Raw genomic sequence first — 26,666 nt, forward strand, 5'->3', positions numbered from 1 at the left:
TCCCTGTATTGCAAAAAATAATATATATAAAATTGGATACTCTTCTATGTCAACGGGGGATCGCCTTCTAGCATTCTCAACCCATACCAGGATGTCAGACGTAAGCAATTAAGAATCTTTCTCTGCATAGAGAGAGGCTGTGATCTAATTTAACTTTCCCAAACATCGACATAACTCCTTTTAAATTGCACCAAATGCCCTTCTCTTGGCCAAAAATTCAACCACATGCCACTCAGACTTCCCACTTGCACCAAAATTTCCTTCCTACTGTCAGACCCTCAATGGTTATAAAATAACCAGACAAGTAATTCAAAACTCCTCAAGTCACCCCCATGCCCCTGTCGCCTCCATATGTGCTCCCCTTCACTGGTTAACAAAAATCAGCATAAATATATTTAAACTTTGCAATCAAAGCCGCAGATGGTGAGTGAGTGTGTGCTGCAGGATACACTACATTCCTGACTCCTACTCCCCTAATTGTAGTTTTTATGTCACATGTTGTTCAGAGATGGTTTAATGACGCAGAAAACTGGCTGCTCCCAATTAGTATTATTCTCTGCTATATGGCACAAAGCAGACAATAAGTCAGAACAGAAGCAGAGAATTATGGGAACCAGATGAAAGCTCACCGGTTACCTGCTTGTTTGTTACCCACCACTGGGTTAGGGGGGGGGTCAGTCAGGTGTTGATTGACCCTGGGGAATAAGCACGACGCCGACTCTGGTCTCTGCATTTGCTGAAACAGTATCCATAAAGCATCTCTACATCCATGGGTAATAGTTCGGATCATATCTGTCTAGATGAGCAAAATAATTTGGTAAAGAAGCCACAAAGAAAAAAAAACAAATTTTCAAAACGAGAGCAATCGAAAACCAGCAAATTACAAACTTTCTCTAAATATAAAAACAAAACCATTCCCTAAAGAACACCACTTTTATGTGGTGCTCATACACTGTGGCAACAGTCGCGTCAAATACTCTCAGAGCAAATTGGCCAAGCGTCTTTTTCACTCAAAAAGTAGAGATATGTAAAGAACTTACCTTTGTTATCTCTTTTTCTACGAGGTCCATAGGGTCTAAAAGAAACCTTGGGCTATAGGTGATGGTGAAGACATCCGGGCACCACGCAGTAAAATTTTTCTCCCAAGATGCAACAGGGCCTCACCCTATACCCCGCCCCCAGGCCGGAGGCTCCTCAGTTACGTAGCAAGTATCACTTTCTCACACAGAAGGAGATGGAAAACCGGTGATAAGAGTGAAACCCATCTGAAGCACAGGTGTGCCCTGTGCACCTTATGGACCTCGTAGAAAAGGCGATAACAAAGGTAAGTTCTTACCATCTCTCTACTTTTCTACTTCAGGGTTCATAGAAGGTCCACAGGAAACCTTGGGGATTCCCAAAGCAGTACCTTCAAGGGTGGGGACGCTCCTGTGCAGAAAGGATAATCCGCCGCCCGAAAAAAGCATCCTGAGTGGCAAAGATATCAAAATCATAATACCTCAAAAAGGTCTGGACAGCCGCCATACAAAGCTGCACAGCCGAGGCACCACGGCTAGCTGCCCACGAAGGACTCACAGACCGAGTAGAATGACTAGTGACCGAGGGCGGCACAAGCAGGCACTCCTGAGTGTAAGCCTCAGAGATAGTCATGCGAAGCTTACTAGCCAAAGTGTGTTTATTGGTTGGCCATCCCCTCTGGTGGAAACCATAAAGTACAAACAAGGAGTCTGATTTTCTAAGGGAACTGGTACGATCCACATAAATCCTGAGGGCATGTACCACATCCAAATAGGCCTCACCGACAGAGGTCTGGGGAGTTAAAGCCGGCACAATAATTTCTTCATTAATGTGAAAACTAGAGACCACTTTAGGAAGGAACCCAGGGAGAGTTTGAAGCACTGCCCTGTCACTGTGAGAAATGGGGAACGACAGGAGAGACCCCCCAAATCAGAAACTCTTCTGGCAGAAGCAATGGCCAGAAGAAACACAGCCATTTGAGGTCCACTGAGCCCAGTGGTTCAAAGGGAGGGCTCTGAAGGGCCCTAAGGACAACAGCCAAATCCCAAGGCACCAAAGGTAGGCTGGATACGCAGGAACCCTTGCAAGAAAATGCGGATGTCAGGAAGAGGAGCAATCCTTTGCTGAAACCACACTGAAAGGGCTGAGATATGGACCTTCAGTGTAGCAAGGCGGAGACCAAGGTCCAATCCTGCCTGCAGGAAAGCAGACACTCTGGATATCCTGAACAACTGGGAGTCATAACTATTTGGATGACACCATTCAAAATAGGTATGCCACACCATGTGGTAAATCCTAGCAGAGGCAGATTTTCTTGCTCTGAACATGGTGTTAACCACAGAGCCAGAAAAACCCTTGGACTTTGGGAGGGATGTCTCAAGAGCCACGCCGTCAAAGACAGATGACCCAGATCTGGGCAAAGGCAAGGACCCTGAGACAACAGGTCCGGATGTTGAGGCAACAGCCACGGAGTATCGATGGAGAGACTCCGAAGATCTGAGTACCATGGACGTCGGGGCCACGCTGGAGCTACCAGCAGGACCATGCCTCCCTCTTGTTTGAATTTTCGAAGAACACGAGGAAGAAGGGATAACGAGATAACAGGTACACAAACTGGAAAGTCCACCTGACTGACAGAGCATCCACCAAGAGAGGTTCAGCGTCTCTTGTCCTGGACCCGTACTGTAGCTTGTGATTTAGCAGAGAGGCCACGAGGTCCACGTCTGGAAAGCTCCACCTGTCCACTAAGAGCTGAAACAATTCTTGGTGGAGAGACCATTCCCCGGGAAGCATGTCGTGACGGCTGAGGAAGTCCGCTTCCCAATTCAGCATTCCAGGAATGAACACCGCCTCCTTGACGGTTTAGATAAGCCACTGTCGTGGCATTGTCTGAGTGTACTTGCACAGGTTTTCCGTGAAGCAACAGCCTGGCTTGCTGCAGGGCCCTGAAAACTGCACACAGTTCCAATATATTGATTGGAAGCGCAGATTCCTCTGCGGTCCACCTTCCCTGAAAAGTGTGTAGACCCGTCACTGCGCCCCAACCCCGAAGACTGGCATCCGTCATCAGAAAGACCCAGTCCGAGATCCAAAAGGGACGCCCCTTGTTCAGGTGGGCCGTCTGTAGCCACTAAGTCAACAACAGGTGCGCCTCCGGAGAGAGCACCAACAATTGAGCCCATATATGATGGGGTAATCCGTCCCACTTGGAGAGGATCGATTTCTGGAGAGGCCGGGAATGAAACTGGGCATACTCTACCATGCCGAACACTGACACCATAGATCCCAGCAACTGCATCGCTGAGTGGACTAACACTCGGCGACTGTGAAGGCATCTGCGAACTCGCATCTGCAAAGTAGAGATCTTTACGGCTGTCAGAAAAATCCTTTGCTGTTGTGAATCCAACAGCGCTCCCAGATGGAGCATCCTTTGACCAACCACCCGTATACCTGGAGCACAAATATTGTTAGCTGCAGGTGGTGGTGAAGGACCTCTGCAGACCCTGCTAGCAGTAAGAGGTTGTTCAAGTACGGTAACAGGCGGAGCCCCTGCAGCCGCAGATAGGCTGCCATTACCACCATGACCTTTGTAAACACCCGAGGTGCAGTTGCAAGGCCAATCGATAGAGCCTGAAACTGGAAATGCTGTTGTGACACAGCAAACCTGAGAAAACGTTGGTGAGTTGAAGTAATTGGAATATGCAGGTATGCATCCTGGCTATCCAGAGACACCATAAAATCCCCAGGTTCCATAGCCAGTATAACTGAGCGTAGGGTTTCCATCCTAAACCTGGGTACCCTGAGAAATTTGTTCAGGGACCTGAGATTGAGAATAGGACGGTAAGAACTGTTTGGCTTCTGGACTAGAAAAAGGCTGGAATACCAGCTTGTTCCTCTTTTGGGACATCGAGAACCGGTACAATGACTCCTGCCTGCAGCATGGATTGTACCACCTGTTGAATAGCCAAATCCTTGTCCGCGTTTTTCGGAAGCCCTGTGCAAAAAAATTGATGGGGAGGCCTTCTGTGGAAGTAGAGGGCGTACCTCAGAGAGACCACTTCCCTCACCCAGGAATCTGTGGTAGTCTGACACCAGTGCTGGGCGAACTGAAGAAGTCGGCCTCCCATCCTGGGGTTCCCCAGGAGGAAGCCAGTCCTGTCAAGTGGAGGGCTTGTCATCAGGTTTGGCAGCCGGACGTCTGGTACTCCAAGGCTGCTTTTTAGGCCTTGTCGATTTCTTGGCTGTAGATGGCCTGGGAAAGGACAGAGTTCTAGCCTTACCTGGGGCCCCGATAGGTCCGAAAGGACGGAGTCCAAGCCCCTGAGGAAGCTGGAGCAGAAGGCAGACAAGCCGACTTAGCTGCTGCTAAGGTATTCACGATCTTGTCCAAATCAGGGCCAAACAAGACATTGCATCATAAGGCAAACATTCCATCCCCTTCTTGGATTCCGCATCAGCTCTCCGAGAACGGAGCCAGAGAAAGCGGCAAGCCGCAATGCCCGCCAAAGAAACCCTGGCATTTAGTAGGCCAATATCCAAAGCTGCCTCATTTACATAGGTAGCAGAATCTCAGAGATTTCCCACCAGATTCAGCTGTTCCCTGGTAGCATTAGAGGCTAAGGATGTTTCAAGGCCGTTAGCCCAACATTCCATGGCCTGAGCCACCCAGCAAATGGCCATAGCTGGTCTGCACTCAGCCTCCGAAAGGGAATTAACAGATTTAAGGAATACCTCTACTTTCCTATCTGTAACATCCTTCAGAAATGACATGGAAAGCATAGGAAGCGTTGCGCTTCTTACCAAGCGCGTGACATGGGAATCCACTACCAGTGTAGTCTTCCATTTGGAAAAATAATTCTCAGCAAAAGGGTGAGCAGAGACTAGACGCTTCTGCGGTTAATACCGCTTTCCAGGCATTTTCCAAGCTACTTCCAAGTGATTCACCAATTGGTTAGACAACGGGAATGTAGCCTCAGTCATCTTTTCTTCCATAAAATATGCATGCCTAGATTTAGGCGCAGGAGGCTAATCCTCGTCAATGATCAGGGCTGCTTTTACAGCTTGTATTAGCCCTGGAATATATATATTTTAGACTTGACCGCTGCCTCCAGAGGTGACTCAGAGTCAAACTCATCCAGAAGCAGTCCATCATCAGATGACACATCATTATCATCCCATAAAGTAGATTGCGACGCTAGCAATACCCTTTAAGCTGGTCTGCTGATAGGTGCGTTATTCTGTACCTCAGTCACACCCTGCAATATAGCACAAACTGTATTTACCCACTGAGGGGGCAATACCTGTGAAGGTATAGGTGGTTGCAGCAGGTTTTGCGCTGGCAAAAGGTGCTGTTGTTGAAAACTGAACGGTGGACACATAGGAGGGCCTGCTAAATGCCCAGCAATGGTTGTTAGTGCTATTGCAAAGAACTCAGATGGCGGTTCCTGCTGAGCGGCAGAAGCCTCAGAAGGACTCTGGGCAGGGTAACACCGGAAACATAACTCCTCAGAGGCTATGTCCCCTGCCCCTAATACCACTGTACATTTTTTACAGATTGCAGTTTAATAGGGGTTAAATTAGTCATATCACTCTCACTGCCAGATATAGTAAAGAGGATCAGTTAATAACTGAGACTGCATCTCAGCTTGCGACTTATGCCACACCCACACAACACCAGTGCTCTGGCTCACAATAGCAGAATAGGTAAAGGGATAGTAAAAAAAGAATGACAGTTTTTAGCAAATAAAACAGACAAGACAGCGCTAGCATACAGTCGCAAACAAATGCAGAAAACAACAATACCTGAACTTAATGGCACTTCCTTAAGTCAACTACAGAGACTTAGCGTCTAGTAGGACAAAAGTGCTGCATACACTGACCACCAACCAGAGGAGGAGAGGTATGTAGGGGGACCTGTACTTCGCACCGCCTGTCGAGATCAGCAACACACAGCCAGGAGATGACCGTCGAAGAACTCGTGGGAAGGTAGAGCTAGAAGCAGGAAGCTGTCACAGTTCAAGCCAGTCAGAAGTGGAAAGGCGCGCTGAGCAGCGGGGAGGAGCCGGCTGTTAAACAGGGAAGGCTGCCTCCCCTGGACAGCGTTTAACTCCTGGGACGCTGGAGTGTTCCGCAGAACTCTAGTCCCAAGTGGCTTAGTGTGGATGCAGGACTCAGTGCCTGGCAACACTTGCTGTCATCCCCTGGGTGTCCTCCAACCCTGAAAAAAAAAAAAAAGACTGCGACTCGGCATGCACCACCGTGGCGCGTGGCGCTTACCTGCACCCCTAGTGCAGTCTAGTGATCATCCGGGGTCCCTACTAGCCGAGGATCAGTACCAGCGTCTCAGCACCAGCAGGGTGATAATGCGGCAGTGCGAACTTCCACTGGACTGTTCGTGCTGACCGCACTTATAAAAAAAAACTTCAAATTTTCAGGGGCTGTTAGCAACAGCCCCACTGTGATACGGTGACTCGACTCCGGCCGGGCACCAAACGAAACTGAAGCGCCTCCGGCCCGGGGGCGGGGTATAGAGGGAGGCCCCGTTGCATCCTGGGAGAAAAATTTAACTGCGTGGTGCCCGGATGTCTTCGCCATCACCTATACCCCAAGGTGTCCTGTCCTTCTATGGACCCTGAAGTAGAAATGTGCGTTTTATTTGCACAAATAAAGCAGCTGGAAGCGGCTATTATTAGATTTAACTGATCAATTTGATGTGTGACATTTGTACATCTGTGTACGAACGAGTCTGAATCAGAATAGGAATTGTTATGATGCAGCGGCCACAGCCTTCTCTCAGGTGGAGTTCCGTTGTGCTTCATCTGCGACTTTCTATGTGTTTAAAATTAATTTCTGTGCAGTCAAAGTGGCAGTCCAGCATCTCTAGTACACTTGGAGTTTTGTCTGCAATGCAAATAAGATGCAAACTTAAGAAAAAGACGCTGCACCCCTCGTAGTGTCCTAGTCGCGCTAGTCTTCTTGCGCCATATGTCGTATATAGGTTAGGTGCCTGAGGACGCAACTGTACTGTTAACAAAATCCAACTGATGAGCACTATAAATTTTCTTATTCTGAAGGAAGTGCAGTAGCTACTAATCCTACAATGTGTGTCCTTTCTATGCACATTATTATCTATTTGCAGATGATGTTTTCCTTCTAAATTTAGTTGCACGCTGAAATACAACAACAGGTGCTGTGTGAAGGAACCCATGCACATTTGGACACACTTGAAGTAAAGGATATTTTGATTTGCCTCTTGTGCCCAGGCGACGTGCCTTCATGTTTGGAAACACGTTTTTCATAATCTTTCCAAAGTCAGCAGCACTTAGTGGGTGATAGCCAAGATTGTCACAATAGCTCCTGAAAGACAAGAACACACAGTGTAATGGACGCTAGCAAAAAAATAAGATGCTGGACAGTCACTTCACATCAGATCATCCAATGGCATGCATATCAAAAGGCTCTGTTGGCTAAACATTAGAGTTTGACTATAGTCATATCTGAAGACCAATGCACTATGCCAAGAAAGCAAGCAATATCCTAGCCCATTACAATAACTTACTGCGATGACATTAGTGACCAATTAATAAATCTCCAGCCAGTCCAGGGGGCACAGTTACTGCAACTGATCTTTTTTTTCCTTATTTTGGGCTATGCTGAAAGCTGAACTCTCCCTTCAAGGCAGAGATGTACAAAAAGTACACACCATTGTAGTGTAAATGCTAAATATCTGTCCTTTTTGTGCATTATATGGTATGTTGTTTATAAAATTAGATGGGGAAGGAGTTCACTAGGTAAGTGCAAACACTTATAACTTCTTTCTCCTTCACCTTTAGATTGTGTACTGTAGTACACAAAGATTTACAGCTGGATTGGTTTTACTCTTATTTATTCTGCAAAAGGATAGTACTAGAATTTACATTATTTTATCCAACACCAGAGATACCTTTATGCTGGGAAACACCAAAAACACTATAGGAAAGCAAAGGGAAAGATGGCATCAAATGCACAGACTGAACATGAAGGCAGCTCATGACTGTCATAACCCGAGTTCTTTTCTGCTGACCTATACAACCAACGACTGCCATAAGCTACACTGCACGGTACGTGAAATGAAGGGTGTTAAGGTAGTCTATGTGGGACACGATAAATGCAGACACTAATGCAGACGTTCCCAAATGCGGTCCTCAAGACAGAGCACAGATGGTTATATCAAATTGACTCGGGTACTAATTAAGTCATCTGTGGTCAACCGTGGATATCCTTAAAACCTGAACTGTTAGGGTGCCTTGAGGACAGAGGGCCTGATTCAGAGCCGGACGCTATTTGCGCTCGCTCGTTCAGAAAAAGGGGCCGGATATTTAAATTGAGCACTCGCTCTTTGCGGTCTGTTGACGTCTCTATGTGTGAGCGAGCGAGCGAACGAAACATGCGCTTACTATTTTGTAAAGACGCCCCCTGGCCGCTCGCATCCTACGTCATCTCCGCTATTTATTAGATTAATCGAGTACATCGAAAGGCGTCTGAACTGCTCGCAGTGCTCGCCTGCGTTCGGATCTCCACTCCCCGTTTTCAAGCACCTTCCCCTGTTACCACCCACAAACGCCTCATCCTGTCACTCAAATTAGCAGGCACTCGCTGTTTTGCGAGCGCTCGATTTCCGACCACAATGACTGGTTGGCGCATGCGCATTACGACCCATACGCATGCGCAGTTTTGCGAACATCGCTCGGAGCGAACGAGCGGCTCTGAATCAGGCCCAGAGTTTGGAAACCCCTAGGCTAATGTGTTGGACTGTCCAATACAGCCGATGTTTTCAAAGTGAATACGGTAAGTATTGGAGCATAGCTAATTATGGGGAGTGAAAAAAAAATTCAACTTTAATTACAATGTGCCAAATTCAATTTGTGCAATGTTGAATAGCCGCGGGAGCTCCGGCAGCTATTCTATTCAACACGCTGTTTGCCTGGTCGGGAAGCAGGTAAGTCTGAGAATGCTGGTTCTCACGACTTAACCTCAGTGATAAGGTGCGGTAACCGGCATTCTCTAACTAAAGTGCCGGGCGCGAGGCTGTTACCGCCGCGCTAAGCCAGCAAACAACTGCACACCCGGAACTTTTGTCGGATTTCTCCTCACATCCCCAGGGGAGTGCAAGAGGAAATCCTTTAGCTGCCCAAACAGCACTGAGTAGTGAATAGCTGCAGGAGCTCCTTCCCACGGCTATTCAACATCGCACGGAATTGAATTCGTCCCAATGAGTGTTGGGTAGAGCAATAGTAAGAGGGGGGAAATTCAAATGTTATTTAGCCATTTTGAGCTTTAAACTGAGGGGATGTGGAAGATTGAATACTCTGCATTAAAATCTTAACTCTCTTATTAGTTCTTAATTATTAACTTAATTTCAGGTGCTATTTACAAGAAATAGCATGACGACAAAAGCATCCTGTGAGGGGAAGCAAAAAACAGATGAGCACTGCAATGTACTATCGCTTTCACAGATTTTCAGAATCTCAAAACAGATCAGTTTGTCTCAGTGCAATGGAGCTGGCCGCAATGCTAACAATGTGATAACTAGCAGAGTCATTTTAATAATAATTTGTTAAATAAATAAAACCTACAGAAATATGAAACACAACAAACTAATAAGCAGTACAGCAGCAGCATGAGAATCCCACGATAACTAAAATCAAATAATTAATCAAAAAATATGTACAAAACTTACTTATATTCATCATAGACCTCTTGCTTTGGCAGCGAAGTCTCTGGATGCTCCTCTAAGGTATTCCGAATCCAAGAGAAAGCATGAGTTTGCTGAGCTCGACTAGATGACAGCGAGCTCTGATCACTAGGGATTGTTAAACAAAAAAAAATACAAAATTAATACTTTTTTTCCCGTCTAAGAACAAGCTAAAATAACCTGTTTAGAACAAACTATTGTTTATCTCACAACCTGGGTACATCTTCTAGCAGCACTTGACGAGCCAGGATGCACTGAGATTATTAATGATGAATGATATAATCTGGTGCTGTACACAGCTCAGCTCTGCATAGTTACCTCACTTCAGCTCAATATCCAGAAGAAATTAATTAATGGAAAACACAAAAATAGACTCCTTCCAGGCTGGTTAGATCCAAAATGTGCTTAAAATGCTGCAAACTATGGGCCTGATTCAGACCCGGTCGCAAGCGCTGTGCGCTCGCAACTGGGTCGATGATAGGCCAGTGCGTATACGCATGACGGAGCCGGCTCCGTCGTGCACATGCGCGAGACCCGGATAGCGACGGGCACTCAGTCGCCTCGGGTCTCGTACCAAAGGGGGCGTGCTGTCGATGTTGAGTGACAGCACGCCCCCTTTGGTGGGCGGGTCGGGGGCGTGGCTGCCCATGGGAACGCCTACCGTCTGGGGCCAGCCCCACTGACATCACAAGTGATGTCAGTGGGAGAGCTTTCGGCTCTGTTAGAGCCGAAAGCTCTCTGGGGCTTGCGGCAACGAGACCCTACCACAAGGGTCTCGTCGCAAAGCCCGATTGTCGCGATGATCTTGACCATCGCAACCATCATCATGGCCGCTCGCTATAGCTGTGGGTGGTCAGCCACAGTTATGCGAGCGACCAGGAGGCCGTTCTGAAAAAAAAAAAAAATGCCCGGCCCTGATTCAGAGCGTCCGGCTCTGAATCAGGCCCTATGTTTTAATGTTGGCTTCTGCAGATGTGTTCTCACATACCATTGCTGAAGTCGCACCAAAACAGCCTCTCAGAGCAAGCCAAGTCAGACGGGACCTGACGTGCTAAGACTTTTTTTGCATCTGTTTTCTCTGAAAATTCGTCTGATCGATGTGACAAACCGCTTCATGAGATTGCACGGATTCATTTTATGTGCAACACTTGTATATCTGTGTGCGACTGAGTCTGAATCTGTATACAAAGTGCTACGATGCAGCAGCCGCTGCTTTTTTCCATACCAAGGCCAGTTATGCTTCATAGATAGAATCAGTCGCACACAGATATACAGGTGTCACATATAAAATCATTCAGTTTAGTCACCTGAAGCGGTTTGCTGCATCGGTTTGTGACTAAAGACACATTATTGGGCAAAAAAAACCTCTCAGCGCAAGTAGAGTCAGACAGGACCTGTCGGCTCTCTCAAGTTGGATGGCGCATAGGAGCTAGGTGTATGAGGACACATCTGTACTGACTTCAATAACGGTCAGTGGCATTAACATAATAAAGACGGTCTTAGTAATGTTTCTTAGATTTTAATGCAGGCGATATGAAGGCTGTTTTATATCCACCAAAATAACAAGATCTGGGTGAGCCAAGAAGATTGGCTGAACATTAAACTATTAGAATACACCCGACTGCTTCAGGGGAACCTAACACCTAATAACCATATACAAAAAAAATTGGCATCTATGAATGAGGCCAAGAGTTACGCATAAAATGCAAACTATTGCTGTTTTAACAATGGCATGATAAGTAGGTGCTATGCATTCTATATCTTGGTAAGGAGGCGATTGTGGTTGCATAAGTACAAGTTAACATTTGAAACAAATTTTATTACCTGCAGTAAAGCACTTACTATTTTTAGATTTAATGTGATGCAGGCTGTGTTTAACTTACAGAACTGATCTTCGAGATAAAGAGCTAATATTGGTAGAAATATTTCATCCATTATGGTCATCAGACAAGCAGCTTGCACACAGGAGTTCTCATTCTCTTGCAAAATGCTTACAATAATTAAGTTGACAAGCTTCAAAGTAAATGTGATCATATAGCTTAGTTGGGAAGACCACATTTCTGGATATAAACTACATAACAAAACTTTGACCTTCAATTAAATAAACAGTTTAAATGAAATAAAATAATAAAAAAAAGCTGCTCTCATTTAGGTAATGTTCTAATGCTCTGCTCAAATGATTTTTAACTCCACCTGCCGCTGAGCATTATGGGAGATCAACTGAATAGTTGATGGATGAAAATGCTGCACTAGAAACTTTGGAGTTGTTTATTTTTTTGTGGAACCACAGAAACTTTCCCCAAAAAATTTACTGCAGCCAGTCTTACAAAACTTCTGATACCAAATCAAAGGCACATTTACTTACTGTAGTAAGCAGCATTAAGAACATGGCAACAGCTAATGCAGATCATTAACATGGGCAGTAAGAGAAGCTTACTAAAACATATTAGCGCTATTAACATTTGTGATACAAACTAGAGATAGAGTAATATAAACAGTTGTGCTATTACAAAGCAATCAGAGATTGCTGCTAGACTTTAGAGAAACCAAGGGGTAAAGAGCATTACTTGCAGAAAAGATAAAGTTATTATGGTTGTCTGAGATCATTTCTCCCTTCTACTCTTGGTTCCAGCGAGGAGGACACCACCTAATTTTCTCTTTATGCTTTACTTATTCTCATCCCCTTCTCTCTTCTACACCAACCTCTAATTTAGCTTCTGTTTTCTATTCATACAGTATGTATGTTATCCCTAGTATGGGAACATTTGATTTACTTGTAACAGCTACCTCACCACCACTGAGTTATAAACAAATATCTCAATCCCTATGTACTATATTTTAAAAATACAGTTACCTTGCTAAACTGAAAAATAAAATGATACATACAAACAATACACATATCTTTATTCACTATCAAGTTTTAACGTAAAGTTTACAAGATATGTTCGAAATGCTGTCCACCATGTTGCAGTGTTAAGACTATTCTCTTTTCTGATTCCTGATGAACCTTGACCAACATGACTGATTTCAGTTTGGACACATCCCTCCCAAATCTAAATCTCTCTGCACATTTAAAATCTGCCCCACATGCAGTACAGCATGGTTTTACCAAGATACACAGTTACTTGTACTTTCTTCCCAAAATTCCCAAATCTGAATCAGACCCTCTGTCTCCCTCAGACGTGATCCTGCTCCAGTCCCTGACTCCCTCCCCTCTAAGCTGCTGCTAAGCAACAGGGCACATTGCTAGCTCTGATTGGCTCTCACTTTGCTGTTTCAGCACTATGGGCAGCTACACTACTTCAATTTGGTGTAAGATTAGATTCTTTTTCTGTGACTGCTTCACTAAAATAGTCACTGCTTGGCTGCTTTTTGTCACAGATGAAAGGTTCAAAAGCCAAACCTTCCTCGACCAATGCAGTATTGATTAGTGAAAGCCCCATCAAAATCCATCCAGTGGTCTAATGGTGCGTACACACTGGGCGATTAAAGTGGACGACTGAACGATAACGATATCGTTATCGTTCAGTCGTCCACTTTATCGTCCATTTTTAACACAAAAAAGATGAACGATGACGACGACGCGCGTTCCCGCGGGTCGTTCGTCATCCTCGTTCATCGGGCTGACATGCAGGCCAACCTGACGACCTCGTCAGGTTGCTGCATGTCAGGGAATGGGTGAGAGAGCCCGGCGCTGAACGATATCGCTAATGATATCGTTCAGCGGCTGTGCTCAATGTCATGAACGACATTGAGCACAGCCTGCCGGGGACACACTAGACGATATCGCTCAGGGAGCATATCGTCTAGTGTGTATGCACCCTAAGAGATTAGCCCGAATGGACAGATCCCAGAACTTATATAGTCTCATTGGCTTGGCTGCCTCTTACGCTGCTGAAAGCCTTAGGGTGCCCACACACATAGTGATCTGCACACGATCAGCCGATGTGTACGATTTCCCTGGAAACTCTCCCCGGCAGCTCTGCACACAATCTCCCACACAATTTGGTGTCCAATCTTCAAACGATCTCTCCTGCATCCAGACTTTCACAGTACATTGTGTCCTTGATTGTCGGATCTGCCCTACTGCACAGCAGATCTGAAAATGCGACGTGCGACCAGCGGGGACGCGCATCGTATCGTGAGTGGGGACTCACGATTTTCTCAGGATTTGGCCATATCTTACATGATCTGTCGTTCCAATGTGTTGGAATCGGCCAGATCGGGTAAAATATCGCTATGTGTGTGGCCAGCATTACATATGAGGATCCTACCATGCCAGCACTGATCAGGTGGCTCACTGGTCCCACCTCTGTTAAATATGCACACACACATCTATCTATGGAGGGCTGTATGTATTATCCCCCATACCATGGGAGTAATAGGAGGGCACTGTGATTCAAAAATAAAGAAGGAGAGTGTCGCTGGTGCAGTGATTGTAAATATTACACGTGGAGTAATTTTATTATGGCACGGTTTTAATATTTGTTGAGCCTTCATGCAGTGCTGCACTTATTTCTTTCAATGTGACTCTTCCAAAGTACTAACACACACACACACACACACACACACACACACACACACACACACACACACACACACACACACACACCTTTTCTCCACATTGCTAGGACCAGAAGGCAGTTGGAGGTAGAGGTAGAGTTTCTCAAGATCTGTAAACTTCTCAACTTCTTGCTACAAAAAAAGATAGAAAGTACAACACAGTTAGAAAACATAAAAGTTCAAAGCACAAGTACAGACTTCATGGCCTCTCAAAGTACAATGGGCACATCAGCAGCAGAGAAGCCCTCCCTATCATTTAATAAATCTTGCTAAATACAAACAAGAATGATAAGGTGTTTAAGTTCATTGTTTTATTTACTGTCAGAATTACATAAACACAGGTATGACAACAAATAGAAATATTATGTAACCCTGGAAATCCTGTCCAGAAAACAATGTTAATCTGTATGAAACCTTTGTACAAGACTGAAAAGCTAGTGATGCAACATTAATTGTCAGTCATTGTTACACATGCACGTAGCAGCTGACAGGCTAGTATGGTGACTGCTTGTTGTACAACATGTTTTTATTCACTTTAGAGAGCTGAAATATTTTCCTTAACAAGCTTTTAACCATCTCAATCTATCGGCTAACAGATTTATTATACTGCTGGCTGCTTATGTGTTTGGCAGGGCGATTTACAAAGTTGTCCAAATTTAATGAATGAGATATTAAAGTAAAACAAAGCATCACGTCCTACGCAGGCTTCACTTTCCTGATCTGCACAATTTTAATCTTCATATTTGCAGAAAACAACATATTGGCTTTTCCTTAATTTGTTTACAACAGTTCTACAGTTGAATTAGCCGCGATTAGCCACCTTTTTGTCGAAAAAGTGTTCGCAGACTTTTCACACAAAAATGGTAGTTAAAACTGGCGAACTGTTTTCGCCATATCAGAGCAAAATTAGCAAAATACTTACTTTTGCTTAAAAAATGTGGGAACTTGTTTAAGGATCCCTTGGACATCCCCCCTAATGCCAAATTAGGCAAAAATATATATTTTTTTTAAAATAGCTTAACTTGGCCAATCATGACAAGTCATTTTTGGCCAAGTTAAGCTATTTTTGGAGAAAAAAATTAAAAGTGTCGGAAAATGGGTTTAAAGTAGTGGGTCTGGTGTCAATGTGACACCTGTAAATATTATTGTATGATTGGGACATGTGCAGGTAGAGGGTGTGGGGGGGGTTGCATGAATGGGACATGTGTAGGTAGAGGGTGTGGGGGGGTTGTATGATTGGGACATGTGCAGGTAGAGGGTGTGGGGGGGTTGTATGAATGGGACATGTGCAGGTAGAGGGTGTGGGGGGGGTTGCATGAATGGGACATGTGTAGGTAGAGGGTGTGGGGGGGTTGTATGATTGGGACATGTGCAGGTAGAGGGTGTGGGGGGGTTGTATGAATGGGACATGTGCAGGTAGTGGGTGTGGGGGGTTTGTATGATTGGGACATGTGCAGGTAGTGGGTGTGTGTGTGTGTGGGGGGGGGATGTATGAGTGAGACATGTGCAGGTGGCTGAACCAGGTGTATTAAAAAATAAAACCATTAGTGCACTTTTATGACACAAAAATTGACTTGCAGCCATTTCAATGCACCCTAGGGTGGTCCTTAAAAATAAATGTCCACAGATTTAAAGTCTTACACCCTGGATGTGATGTATGTATGGTAGCCTATGTAAATACCCTATGTAAAGTTTCATAAGGATTGCAAAGGTCTCAGTGGTGTCACATGGAGCTGGAAATTTTAGCAATATGATTCATTATTACTGTTGCAGGTCACTTGAAGCTTTGTATGCTTGCTGTGAAAGGTGATTTTTTTTTCTTCAGTTTTTAATGGTAGTATTTCTTATTCAGGTACTGTTGAATTGAATTGTGCTAAATTGAATTGATGAAAAAAGATGTCTGATGGTGCTGTAACACGTACTGACACCGAAATCTGGCTTTTTTCCTGTCATCACAACTTGTAGTGATGACGGGAAAAAAGCTGCCGTCCAATGGTGATGTTCTTTAACGTTTATTCTTTCTCATCAGGACAAAGGACAACACAGTCAAGGAAGCCTCATGAATTGTCCTGGATGAGTTGAAAGCTTTCTGGGAGAAAGCCAGAATTCCTATTATAGCAGACTACAATACAGTCCCGAAGATTGAGAAGGAATACAATGCATATCGTGCTCTTCTGAAAGGCAGATCACTCAGATCTGATCCACAAGGAAAATGTTTTTAAGGAGAAGTTACAGGATCTTTTTGACATTGTATTTTTGTATCATCATGTACGGTATGCAGCAATTGCTCTTTTCAATGTCAATGTGACACCTGTATATATTATTGAAATAAAGTTAAATTATCCACAGAAGGCTTATTTTTCATGTACTTCAATATAAGGTGGTAAGACTTCAACATATTTGAAAAATGCAAAACATGGTACTTTAAGAACCACCCTAATGTACCCCTAATGTAACTGCAGCCTTTATTTTGGCTAAAAAAACTTCCCTGGGGTATTTTGGATATCGGAATATTCCGTATTTTGGAATATTTGTATATATTTGTATATATGAGATCTTGGGAATGGAACCCAAATCTAAACACAGAATGCATTTATGTTTTATATACACCTTACACACAGCTTGCATGTCATTTTATATTTTTCAATAATTTTGTGGCTCAAAGTTTGTGTATATACCTGTACATGAAAATCATTTATGTTTCATAGACACCTTATACACACAGCCTGAAGGTAATTTTAGACATTTCTAAGAATTTTGTGCCTAAAACAAAGTTTGTGTACATTGAACCATCAAAAAGCAAAAGTTTTACTATATCAGTCATGCTAAAAAAAAATTCCGTATTTTGGAATATTTGTATATGGGAGACTCAACCTGTAATACACCTCTAAATTGATTTCCTACGTCAGTTAGCCTTTTTATGGGGTACAGACAGATTTTCCCAAGTCTTTTTCACTGGTTTCTCCACTAACAGTTTTCATGCAAATGCATTTTTATGTCATTTGTAATAGGAAAGTGCAAAAAATGAGAGCATGCATAGACAAGAGACGTAAAAAGATCACGCCAAAACATGCGAATAGTGCTAAAACTTCACCGACGTTAAGTTTTTGCTTTTTTCGCAGCTAAAGAGATGTGGCTATTTCATTATGGTATGCAAATATTCCAAAATATTTCAATATCCAAAATAGCCCTGGGCCCAAGAATTTTGGATTTCGGAGACTCAGGGGTCTATTTACTAAGTCTTGGAGAGAGATAAAGTGAACGGAAATAAAGTACCAGCAAATCAGCTCCTAACTGTCATTTTTCAAACACAGCCTGTGACATGACAGTTAGAAGCTGACTGGCTGGTACTTTATCTCCGTCGACTTTATCTCCGTCGACTTTATCTCCATCCACGGGCAGTATTCAAGTAGTTTTGCATCGGCGAGAAGTTTCGCATGCCGGACTGTTCGCCTACATCACGTATTTTGGACACAAACACTTATCGTGCGCGTGCCCGCTTTTCGCCCTATTCAATTACTAACCAGGCGAAAACAGCAAGCGGCGAATGCAGAACAGGCGGAAAGTACTGTAAGAATAGGGGAAATCTGTCTGCACCTCCCAAAAAAGATGCACTAACATTGGGGATCAATGTAGGAGTGTTCCAATAGCCCTAATATACTATTTGGGGGTACTGAAGTTATTTAAAATCCTTGTTATTAGCGTCCTTTTAAAGTGGCATAAAGCAGTATTTTTTTGGTAAAAATAAGTAGTCCAGTCAAATTTGGTGCACTTAAACATGGGTGCTAGCATATTTTTATGTCTCTAAAGTGAAGTTATAAAAAATGTGAAAAACACACCTGTTGCATGCACCTGCAATCCTAAAAACACTGGACTCATCCTTACAGACCCCTAAGAAGGCTATTTCGCTAGTTTGTATGCTTGTCCCCCCCCACTTTGTACTTTTTCAAAGTACTTTTTTGGGGTGTTCTTATGCTTTTTCTCCAGTTTTTTTTTACACAATTGTCCTTTGGGGGGCTGTCCAAAGGGTTCTGAGTGGTTTACCCACGTTTGCACCACAAAATAAAAATGTTGCACTTCTTTTCTCCTGCTATTCTCAGACGAATCTTTTTTGCCGATTACATTGCATTGACTTTCCGCGTAGGCGAAAACCGGCTGGAATTGAAATTGGAGATAAGTTCCGACCACGTGAAAAGCCACCATAGGCGATACTTTTCCGCGGAAAATGGCTTTTCGTTTCTAATTGAATACGGCCACAAGGTTTAGTAAATAGACCTCTCAACGTTGTAATAGCATAATAATTTTTATACTTAGTACAGCAACATTTTCAACTGTCTAGAGGTAGGCAGCCATAGCAAATTACTGTGAAACAACAAATCCCAACATGCTTGACAGACTTTACTTTAGCAGGTACATAAATCATAGTATCACCCATCTGAAGAACCACAGGTTGCCTTGTCTATCCTAAACAAGGTGTAAGATTTTCTAGCTCAGAAACTTCCTAATTTGATATGATTTATTAGGAACACCACTTTCAAGAATGTATTTAATCTAATCTATAGTTCTCTAATATTCTATTCTACAAAACTTCCTGGACCCGGCTGATCAGTTGCGATGGCTAGTCTGGGTGGCTGCAACTGCCAATCCTGCATCTTTGAACGCAGCACTCGGATCGCAGATGCATGCAGGTGGATTTTATTTCCTACAGACACCTCCTGCTGCATTTGCATTTATGTGGACGGTACTGCACAGCTAATACCATCCACATCAGAACCAGGCCCCAAATGAAGCCTAGTAACTGATTGACCAGATATGTCATTTTATGACTGATACAGCTTTGACCATCTAGTGAATGACCAGGATTATAAATATCTATTACACAGTCACAAAACAACCAACAAACTTCACAATGTACAGATAAAGAAACATATGGCGTTAATATGTTGAATAAGTACATGTTCTGATAAAAAATAAGTGCATTTATCATCCAGTAAAATCGATACATGGAGCAGACAACTCAGCCACAGAGAAATAAACCTGAAGCTTATTGTAGAAATCAGTGAACAGTTTGTGCATTTTCTCTAGTATATAGGGCAACAATTTTATACATGAAGGTTGCTGAATTACAGGAGAAGAGTAGGAGAACTGAATCACTGTGTGTTTACACATGAACAAAAGGGGGAAGGGTAGGAGAAATTAATTACTGGCAAGGAGTTTGGGTGCTTAATGTGGAAAATAAATTCCCAGGGAGGTATTACAATTAAAACGAGTTCTGAGAGAAGAACTTGCTGTCAGTGGAAAACACAGAGGTTACCAAAAGTAATAGACTCCAGACAACCAAAAGTAAACCTGTCTGACAAACTAGTGTGCCAGCCATTGTGGCTAAATCAGCACAACCACTGAATTATTAATACGGGTTATTTATGAGGTGCCACACAAGTCTCCCGTGGTGTAAAATGGGCAGTAGAGCATATAGCAATATTTACATAAAACTGTATATTGGAAGTATACTAGTTTAAGACAACATGTCAACTGGTGTTTAAACCCAACGCACAGAGCATAAGACGTTATAAATGGAAACCGGGAACATGCAGGTGGTAAAGGCGAGGGCTCACAAAAAGACGAGGGCCTGACCCAAGAGAGAGCCACAAGTAAGAATCTAGGTAGGGTGTGTGTGTGTGTGTGTGGGGGGGGGGGGGGGGGGGAGGAGAGGAGAGAGAGGAGAGAGTTCATGAACAGGCATGTTTTAGGGAGACATTAGGGCTGGAGGCTGATGAATAGCCTCGATTGGAAATTGGAGTGCATTCCATACGTGTGCAGCAACACAGGGGATATCTTGGATGTGGGAGTGTTAAGTGGTTATCAATGAAGAGGTGAGGCAGTGGCCCGGAGGCAGACCCTAGTGGATGGCAATGTTGGGAGGCCGACTGCTTTTTAGATGATGATGTCAAAATGGATTCAATTGTAGGGAGCTAGTAATCGATTGGCAGAGGAAGGAGCAATGGTGAGAGGAAAATAAGTGTAGCAGCAATATTGAAGAAGGATTGAAGTAGGGAGAGGTTATAGGCGTTTTGGGAGAGGGTATATGGGGAGCTAGCTGAAGTACCCCGCGTTTAAATCTTCAAGTTATTATGTTAGGCATCCCAGACCAATTGCCACCCCTCTGTGAAGTTTTCATCCAAATCCATCCAGCATACACCAACGGGAGGTCCGACTGGGACCCTACCCCCCTAAAATCTGGCGAGGATCCAACTGGACCATCTCGTGTTGGTTTCATCCCAAATCGGTGCAGGTGTGTCCAAATGCATAACCATACAAGACAACCAAACAAAACAATGAAATTTCTATACAAGATGAAGTAAATGGAAATGTTGAGGTTGAAACAAATGCAGCAGACAAGAGGAAAATAGTAGAGCATAGTGTTAGCAGCAGCAAGGAAGATGATGGGAGGTGTGGAGATGCTGGAGAGAGGAAGGTGAGGTGTTCCAATTTAGACATATTGCATTTGAGATTTAATAGAGAAAAAGATTGGTGACTTTAGTGAGGGGAGTCTCTGTGGAGTAGGAGCTGCTCTAGCAATTTGTAGGCGAAAGGGAGAAGAGAATTTGGGGTGGTAAATAGCAAGGCTGGTCAAAAAGAGGGTTTTTAAGGATGAATAAGACAAGTGTATTTTTAAAGGTTGAATAGGTGGGCAATGTGGAGATGTCAGAGTACAGTAAAGAAAGTAGGAGAAGATACAGTTAAAACAACAGGGAGATGTCTTGATAGAAGGCATTGATTTTGGAGATGAAAAGGGTTGAAAAACGTTTTGGGAGTAGTGGGAGGACGACAGAAAGGGGAGTTCAAAGTGGATTAGCAGAAACAAGGAATTAAGGACGGATAAGAGACTTGGGGCAAAAGCTCCTAAGGGCCAGTTTTGACCCTAAATTTCAAATCTCAATAATATTTAATGCAAATCCAGGCTTTTTCTGATTTTATTATTGCCAAACAGCTTAGTAAATCTAGACCTTGAAAGTGTGTGTGTGTCTCGGTGGGGTGGGAAGAACTGCAGCAGGAGGGGGGGCGACATCCCTATATACAATACATATGTGCAAGTATAATTAAAAGAAGTGGTTGTTCCATTATATAATTTCAAAGCTCTGCATTCAAATACTCGAGATAGAACTGTAGGATATAAACAGAAAAAATATAGCATATAAAACACAATATAGTCACCAGAGCGCACAAACTAGAGGGACATAGAGTCAAAATGCCAATCTAGTAAATGATACCACTATATGATGGTATACAACGTGGCAAAATGTTCAATAAAAAATTCGTAGTAAAAGTCTCTGTAGTCTGTCTCCGTGGTCACAACGAGAGGGTTGGTTAAATATATTCAAGATGTGTCTTTCATGAGGGTCTCCTCATTCCCATGTCACTCTCGTACATATAAAAGAAAGGGAAAAAAAGGACCTTCCTAGTGTATTACCATTTATTAAAGTAAAACTTATAATACAAGATGTAAACATATCCACCGTAATGTGATAAAAATCAAGGCGTACCGGTGCTGTCCACCGGTAGGTGCTGTCCGGGGGACATGACTCGTGTCCCTTGCAACTTGCAGCCTTCTCCCGTTTTCCAGAGTCCAGAGCTCTCGCTGAGTTTATACGCTGACAAGTCCGGCGGCGGCTGCTGTTGTGGCTGAGGGAATCCGGGGCAGCACCTGTCTGGAGGAGGAGAACTGAGCACCTGGGGGCATTAGAGAGAGACTGGGAACCATCCTTCAGGTGCTGCTAGCTGGACAGGAAGCACATTGCACAGAATTCACTGCAGGTCGTTTGGGATTCCCTGATCCCGCTTTTCAGGAAGGACTCCTATAGCGCTCAAGGTGTATTTTGTTTACACCCCCACTTTCCGGTACGCCTTGATTTTTATCACATTACGGTGGATATATTTACATCTTGTATTATAAGTTTTATTTTAATAAATGGTAATACACTAGGAAGGTCCTTTTTTTCCCTTTCTTTTATATGTACAAGAGTGACATGGGAATGAGGAGACCCTCATGAAAGACGCATCTTGAATATATTTAACCAACCCTCTCATTGTGACCACGGAGACAGACTACAAAGACTTTTACTACAAATTTTTTAATGAACATTTTGCCACGTTGTATACCATCATATAGTGGTATCATTTACTAGATTGGCATTTTGACTCTATGCCCCTCTAGTTTGTGCGCTCTGGTGACTATATTGTGTTTTATATGTCTATTTTGGGGTATTTTTAGGGATTACCCTTTGCCATCAGTAGCTGCCTATTGTGAAGCGCAGATTCATATATTTTATTTAGAAAAAATATAGCAAATTGTGCTGATTATTTACATTTCTCTTCACAAAACATTTAGAAATAAAAACACACTGTTAACAGTGTATCTTTTAAAATCTCCTTGTAAAATAAACCCATATCTAGAAAGCAATTACAATATGTAGTTTTCCCATCCAATTAAGATTTCATCTGCTGAGCACCATCAATTAGACTGCTCAGCACATTACAACTTCTAGGCACCAAGATATTATGAAATAGGAGGTTCATAATCTACTTGGATAATCCTGCATACATGCAGAATAGCTTAATCTCTGTCTAGACTGAGATTATGATAGATAATGCCAAAGCACAACAAAGGGAAATTAGAAGTCTATCAAAGACAGATGTGTAAAAATAACACTAAGAGTACAAAAATGTGTATTTTTTACATTTATAAACTACTCTTAACATGTATGGTCTTTTTTTTATTGTATTTTTTAAAATGTAGAATGCTTTACAGTAATGTTGGGTAGACCTACCATGAGAGGTGTTTACTAGTTCAGTCAACTAAGCCTTATTGCTGTTTCTCTAATACTCTACATTCTCAAAGTAGCAGTTCAAAGTATTTTAGAAGCGTCTTGCTTGCTCTCACCAGTACTCTGATAACCATTGGGGCTCACGTATCCTGAACTTTGTCACCAAGTGACAAAGACTATGTAGGGGAAGAGAGTTTATAACACAACTTGTATTTGTGCAATGTTAATAAAAAAAAATTAGTGTAACAGTTACATTAGTTTCAAACTACTGCAGACTGCTCTTACTTTTCAAAATACCTTATGACTTATGTTGGATACACACCTGAGGGATCCATCCGAAAAGTCTGGCCACAGGAACAGGAAGTGACGTCACTAACTGCTTTTCCATGGCCAGCATATAGGTTGGTCGGCAGGTCATCCGTACACACATGCAAATGTAGATATATCCGCATGATATATCGGCATCGACTGCACTTCAGGGCCAACCTGATATGTGCGTGAACGATATATCAACAAATGTGTACCCAGTTTAAAGTACAATTTATCCCTCAGCTATATACATAGCTGCATAAGTTTTAAAGCAATTTAATGCACTTATTTTGGCTTTACATCACAATAAACATGTTAAAAAGAATATGCTAGTCCAGAGGCTCCAGAAATGCCATCCGAGTCTGGTGGTGACATCATGACAACTTCTTACACATCCTGTGCGGCTTCCAGTGGGGAGTATTGCTAATCCTATCCCTTAACCCTCCCCCTAATGACCAACGTTATCCTCCCCTCCTGTAGCCTATCTCTAACCCTCCCCTAGTGCCTATCCCAAACCCTCCACCCTAGTCCTCCCCTCCTACAGCATAACTCTAACCTTCTGGTATGTGCAGAATGTCGATATTGTGAAAATGTCAATATTCTGCAAATGCCAATATGTTCAATGTGGACATATCAACGATGTAGACATCATAACTGTCAACATTGTGAGGTCGACATTATAAATGTCGACATATGACTACATCCCAGATTGGCAAATTACCTCCCTCACACTGCAAGATAAATCAAATAATTTGGGGGCCATGCACACAGAGAAAATATTGTCATAAAAGTACTCATATTGCTAGTATTGCATGGTGCGGTGCAGTCCAGTCTACTGTAGCTATATAAATAACCACTTAAATGCTAACCCAATAAATATCAACAGCTTAGTTAATATCAAGCCATCATTACAAACTATCATGCTAGATTCAGAGCAAGGAGTGTTGATCATACATTTGGGTTTCCAGCTGAACAAATGACTTGAAGAACTTGCTTTGTGTTTATTACAACTGTCTCAAGTAAACAAACAGCGTTAAGATTTTTTACATTTTCGGCCTTTTGCAACAACTTAATGTAAAAAAATAAAAATAAATTACTTGCAAATATAATTTTAAGATTAAAAAAAATATGCTTGTGTTCACAGTAAGCCAAGTGTTCATAGTAGACCTATGAACATTTGGTTGGCTATGCACTGCTCTCCAATAGTTTATTTCCTTGGGAAAGAGGATCAGCACAAGAACCATCACACAAAGTCCTGGCAACATTTCTGCAAAACACACATTCTGAAGGCAGACCATAAATCCGTCTCAGCCCACACTCCCTAAACAATCAACCTCAGGCCAGAGTCTATCACTCCACGCCAATTATACCCTCCCACTTCTGCATTAAAGACTTTTCCAATGCTACACCTCTCCTCTGGAACTCACTCCCTCATCCTATAATACTCTCTACCAGCCTGCAATTCTCCAAACGTGCACTGGAAAAACACCTGTCCATCAATGCTCATCAGCCCTCTGTCCTCCACCCTTACCAGTTCACCACCTAATTGCACACTCCTCCCCCTACACTGCAAGCTCTCACAGACTGGCCCTCCACCCTCTTGCTTTCTCTCTGCAATATCCTCATCTCCAGAATGCACCTAATCACAATTAAAGTCTGATGCTTTCTGTCTGCCCCTCCCAGTGCACTGGGTCACTCATAGGAACATAACGGTTAGTGTTTACCCAGACTTAGGCCCGTATTCAATTTGAAGCGTTAAGTCCAGATCCACGGTAAGTTTCCACCGATGACGTCATTATCGCCTGTTTTAGTTTTACCCCGTATTCAATTTGAAAGACTTTCCGCCTAAGCGGAAAGTCAATGCAATGTAATAAGCGGTAAAGTATCGCCTATGAATGGCAGGCGGAAAAAAGTGCAGCATTGGGGTTTTGGGGTGCAACGTTTTGGGAACCCCCGTGCAGCCTTCAGACAGTCCCCCAAAGGTAATCTGTGTCAAAACAATAAAAAAAAAACTTAAGGACACCCCAAAAATTGACTTTGAAAAAGGGGGCAAAAAAAAAAAATGTTGGGGTACAAAGTTAAAAACTATTGAACTTGACTCTGGGGGCGTCCCCAAGTAAGTGTTTTTTTGATTGCAGGTGTTTGCGGCAGGTGGATTTTTCAACTTCACTTTAGCAACTTTTAAATATGCTGACCCCCATTTTCAAGTACCCCAAATTTGCTGGGATAACTTATTTTCTGGAAAAAATACTCCTAAATACTATTCTGCATCAGGTATAGAAAAACGCTATTTAGCAGCTATTGAGCCCATTTCAAAACACCAAATACCATCAGCAAGCCAAATCGGGGGGTACCATAGTGAACTCCCATGTCAGAGCATCATTTGGCGGTGACAGGCTGATTTCCCCAAAAATGACAGTACTTTCCGCTTGTTCCAGTATCGCCGGGTGCCGTTTACGCGTACTTTCAAATTGAATACGGGGTAAAGCAGCACGCGCGCGATACTTTAACGTCTACAAAACAGGCAAAGTCAGCGTTAAATACAGGCCGCGTTAACTTAAAGCGGCTCCGCTCAAATTGAATACGGCTCTTAAGCGTGTATCCATTTAGTGTTATTTGCAGGCGATTGCACGATAACGTTATCGTGCAATCGCTTGCAAATCGCGCATGTATCAGGCACATTTAGGTCAGAAACGATCAGCGATGCGTACGCCCGCTGATCGTTTCCGACATCTATCATCGCCCGTACATGCTGGTTCAGAATGTACAGGGATAATGGATGACCCTACACATCACAGACATAGAAACGACAGCACGATTACAATGTCGTAATCGTGCTGTCGCTTCTATGTCTGTTAATGGATAGGCACCTTTACCTTGAATATATTGTATTGTTGATATCTTTTACTGTAATTTTCCCTGTATGAAACTACAGATACTTTGTGGCACCTTATAAATAAAAGATAATAACAATACAGTCAACTGTGGATAACATTAAAAATGTTTGGGATTCTACATTAGAGACCCTCTAATGGCATGCGGATTAATAAAGTGACAGACAAGAGAAGCACAAAGGAATTAAGTGTGTCAGGCAGGGACATTTTTTGCTAACCTTCCTGCACACTCTCTCCTTATGTCTTTGTTGTTTTTATCTCATTATACAGAATTTTGATCACTGTTTACTTCAGAAGTTCCCAAACGCGGTCCTCAAGGCTCCC

General features: G+C 43.1%; 1 protein-coding gene across 1 annotated transcript in view; it reads right to left on the bottom strand.

Annotated features, from left to right (window-relative positions):
• Positions 1 to 26,666, bottom strand: part of RFX7 (regulatory factor X7) — a 139,414-nt gene that overhangs the window by 16,165 nt on the left and 96,583 nt on the right. Inside the window, exons 3-5 of the mRNA XM_088445060.1 lie at positions 14,364 to 14,446; positions 9,737 to 9,859; positions 7,258 to 7,374 (exon numbers count right to left, since the gene is read on the bottom strand). Of these exons, the coding sequence (XP_088301186.1) occupies positions 7,258 to 7,374; positions 9,737 to 9,859; positions 14,364 to 14,446 (323 nt within the window). The remainder of the gene's footprint in view (positions 1 to 7,257; positions 7,375 to 9,736; positions 9,860 to 14,363; positions 14,447 to 26,666) is intronic.

Source organism: Taudactylus pleione, unplaced genomic scaffold, assembly GCF_031769625.1.
Source record: "Taudactylus pleione unplaced genomic scaffold, aTauple2 ptg000019l, whole genome shotgun sequence".
Classification (NCBI taxonomy): domain Eukaryota; kingdom Metazoa; phylum Chordata; class Amphibia; order Anura; family Myobatrachidae; genus Taudactylus; species Taudactylus pleione.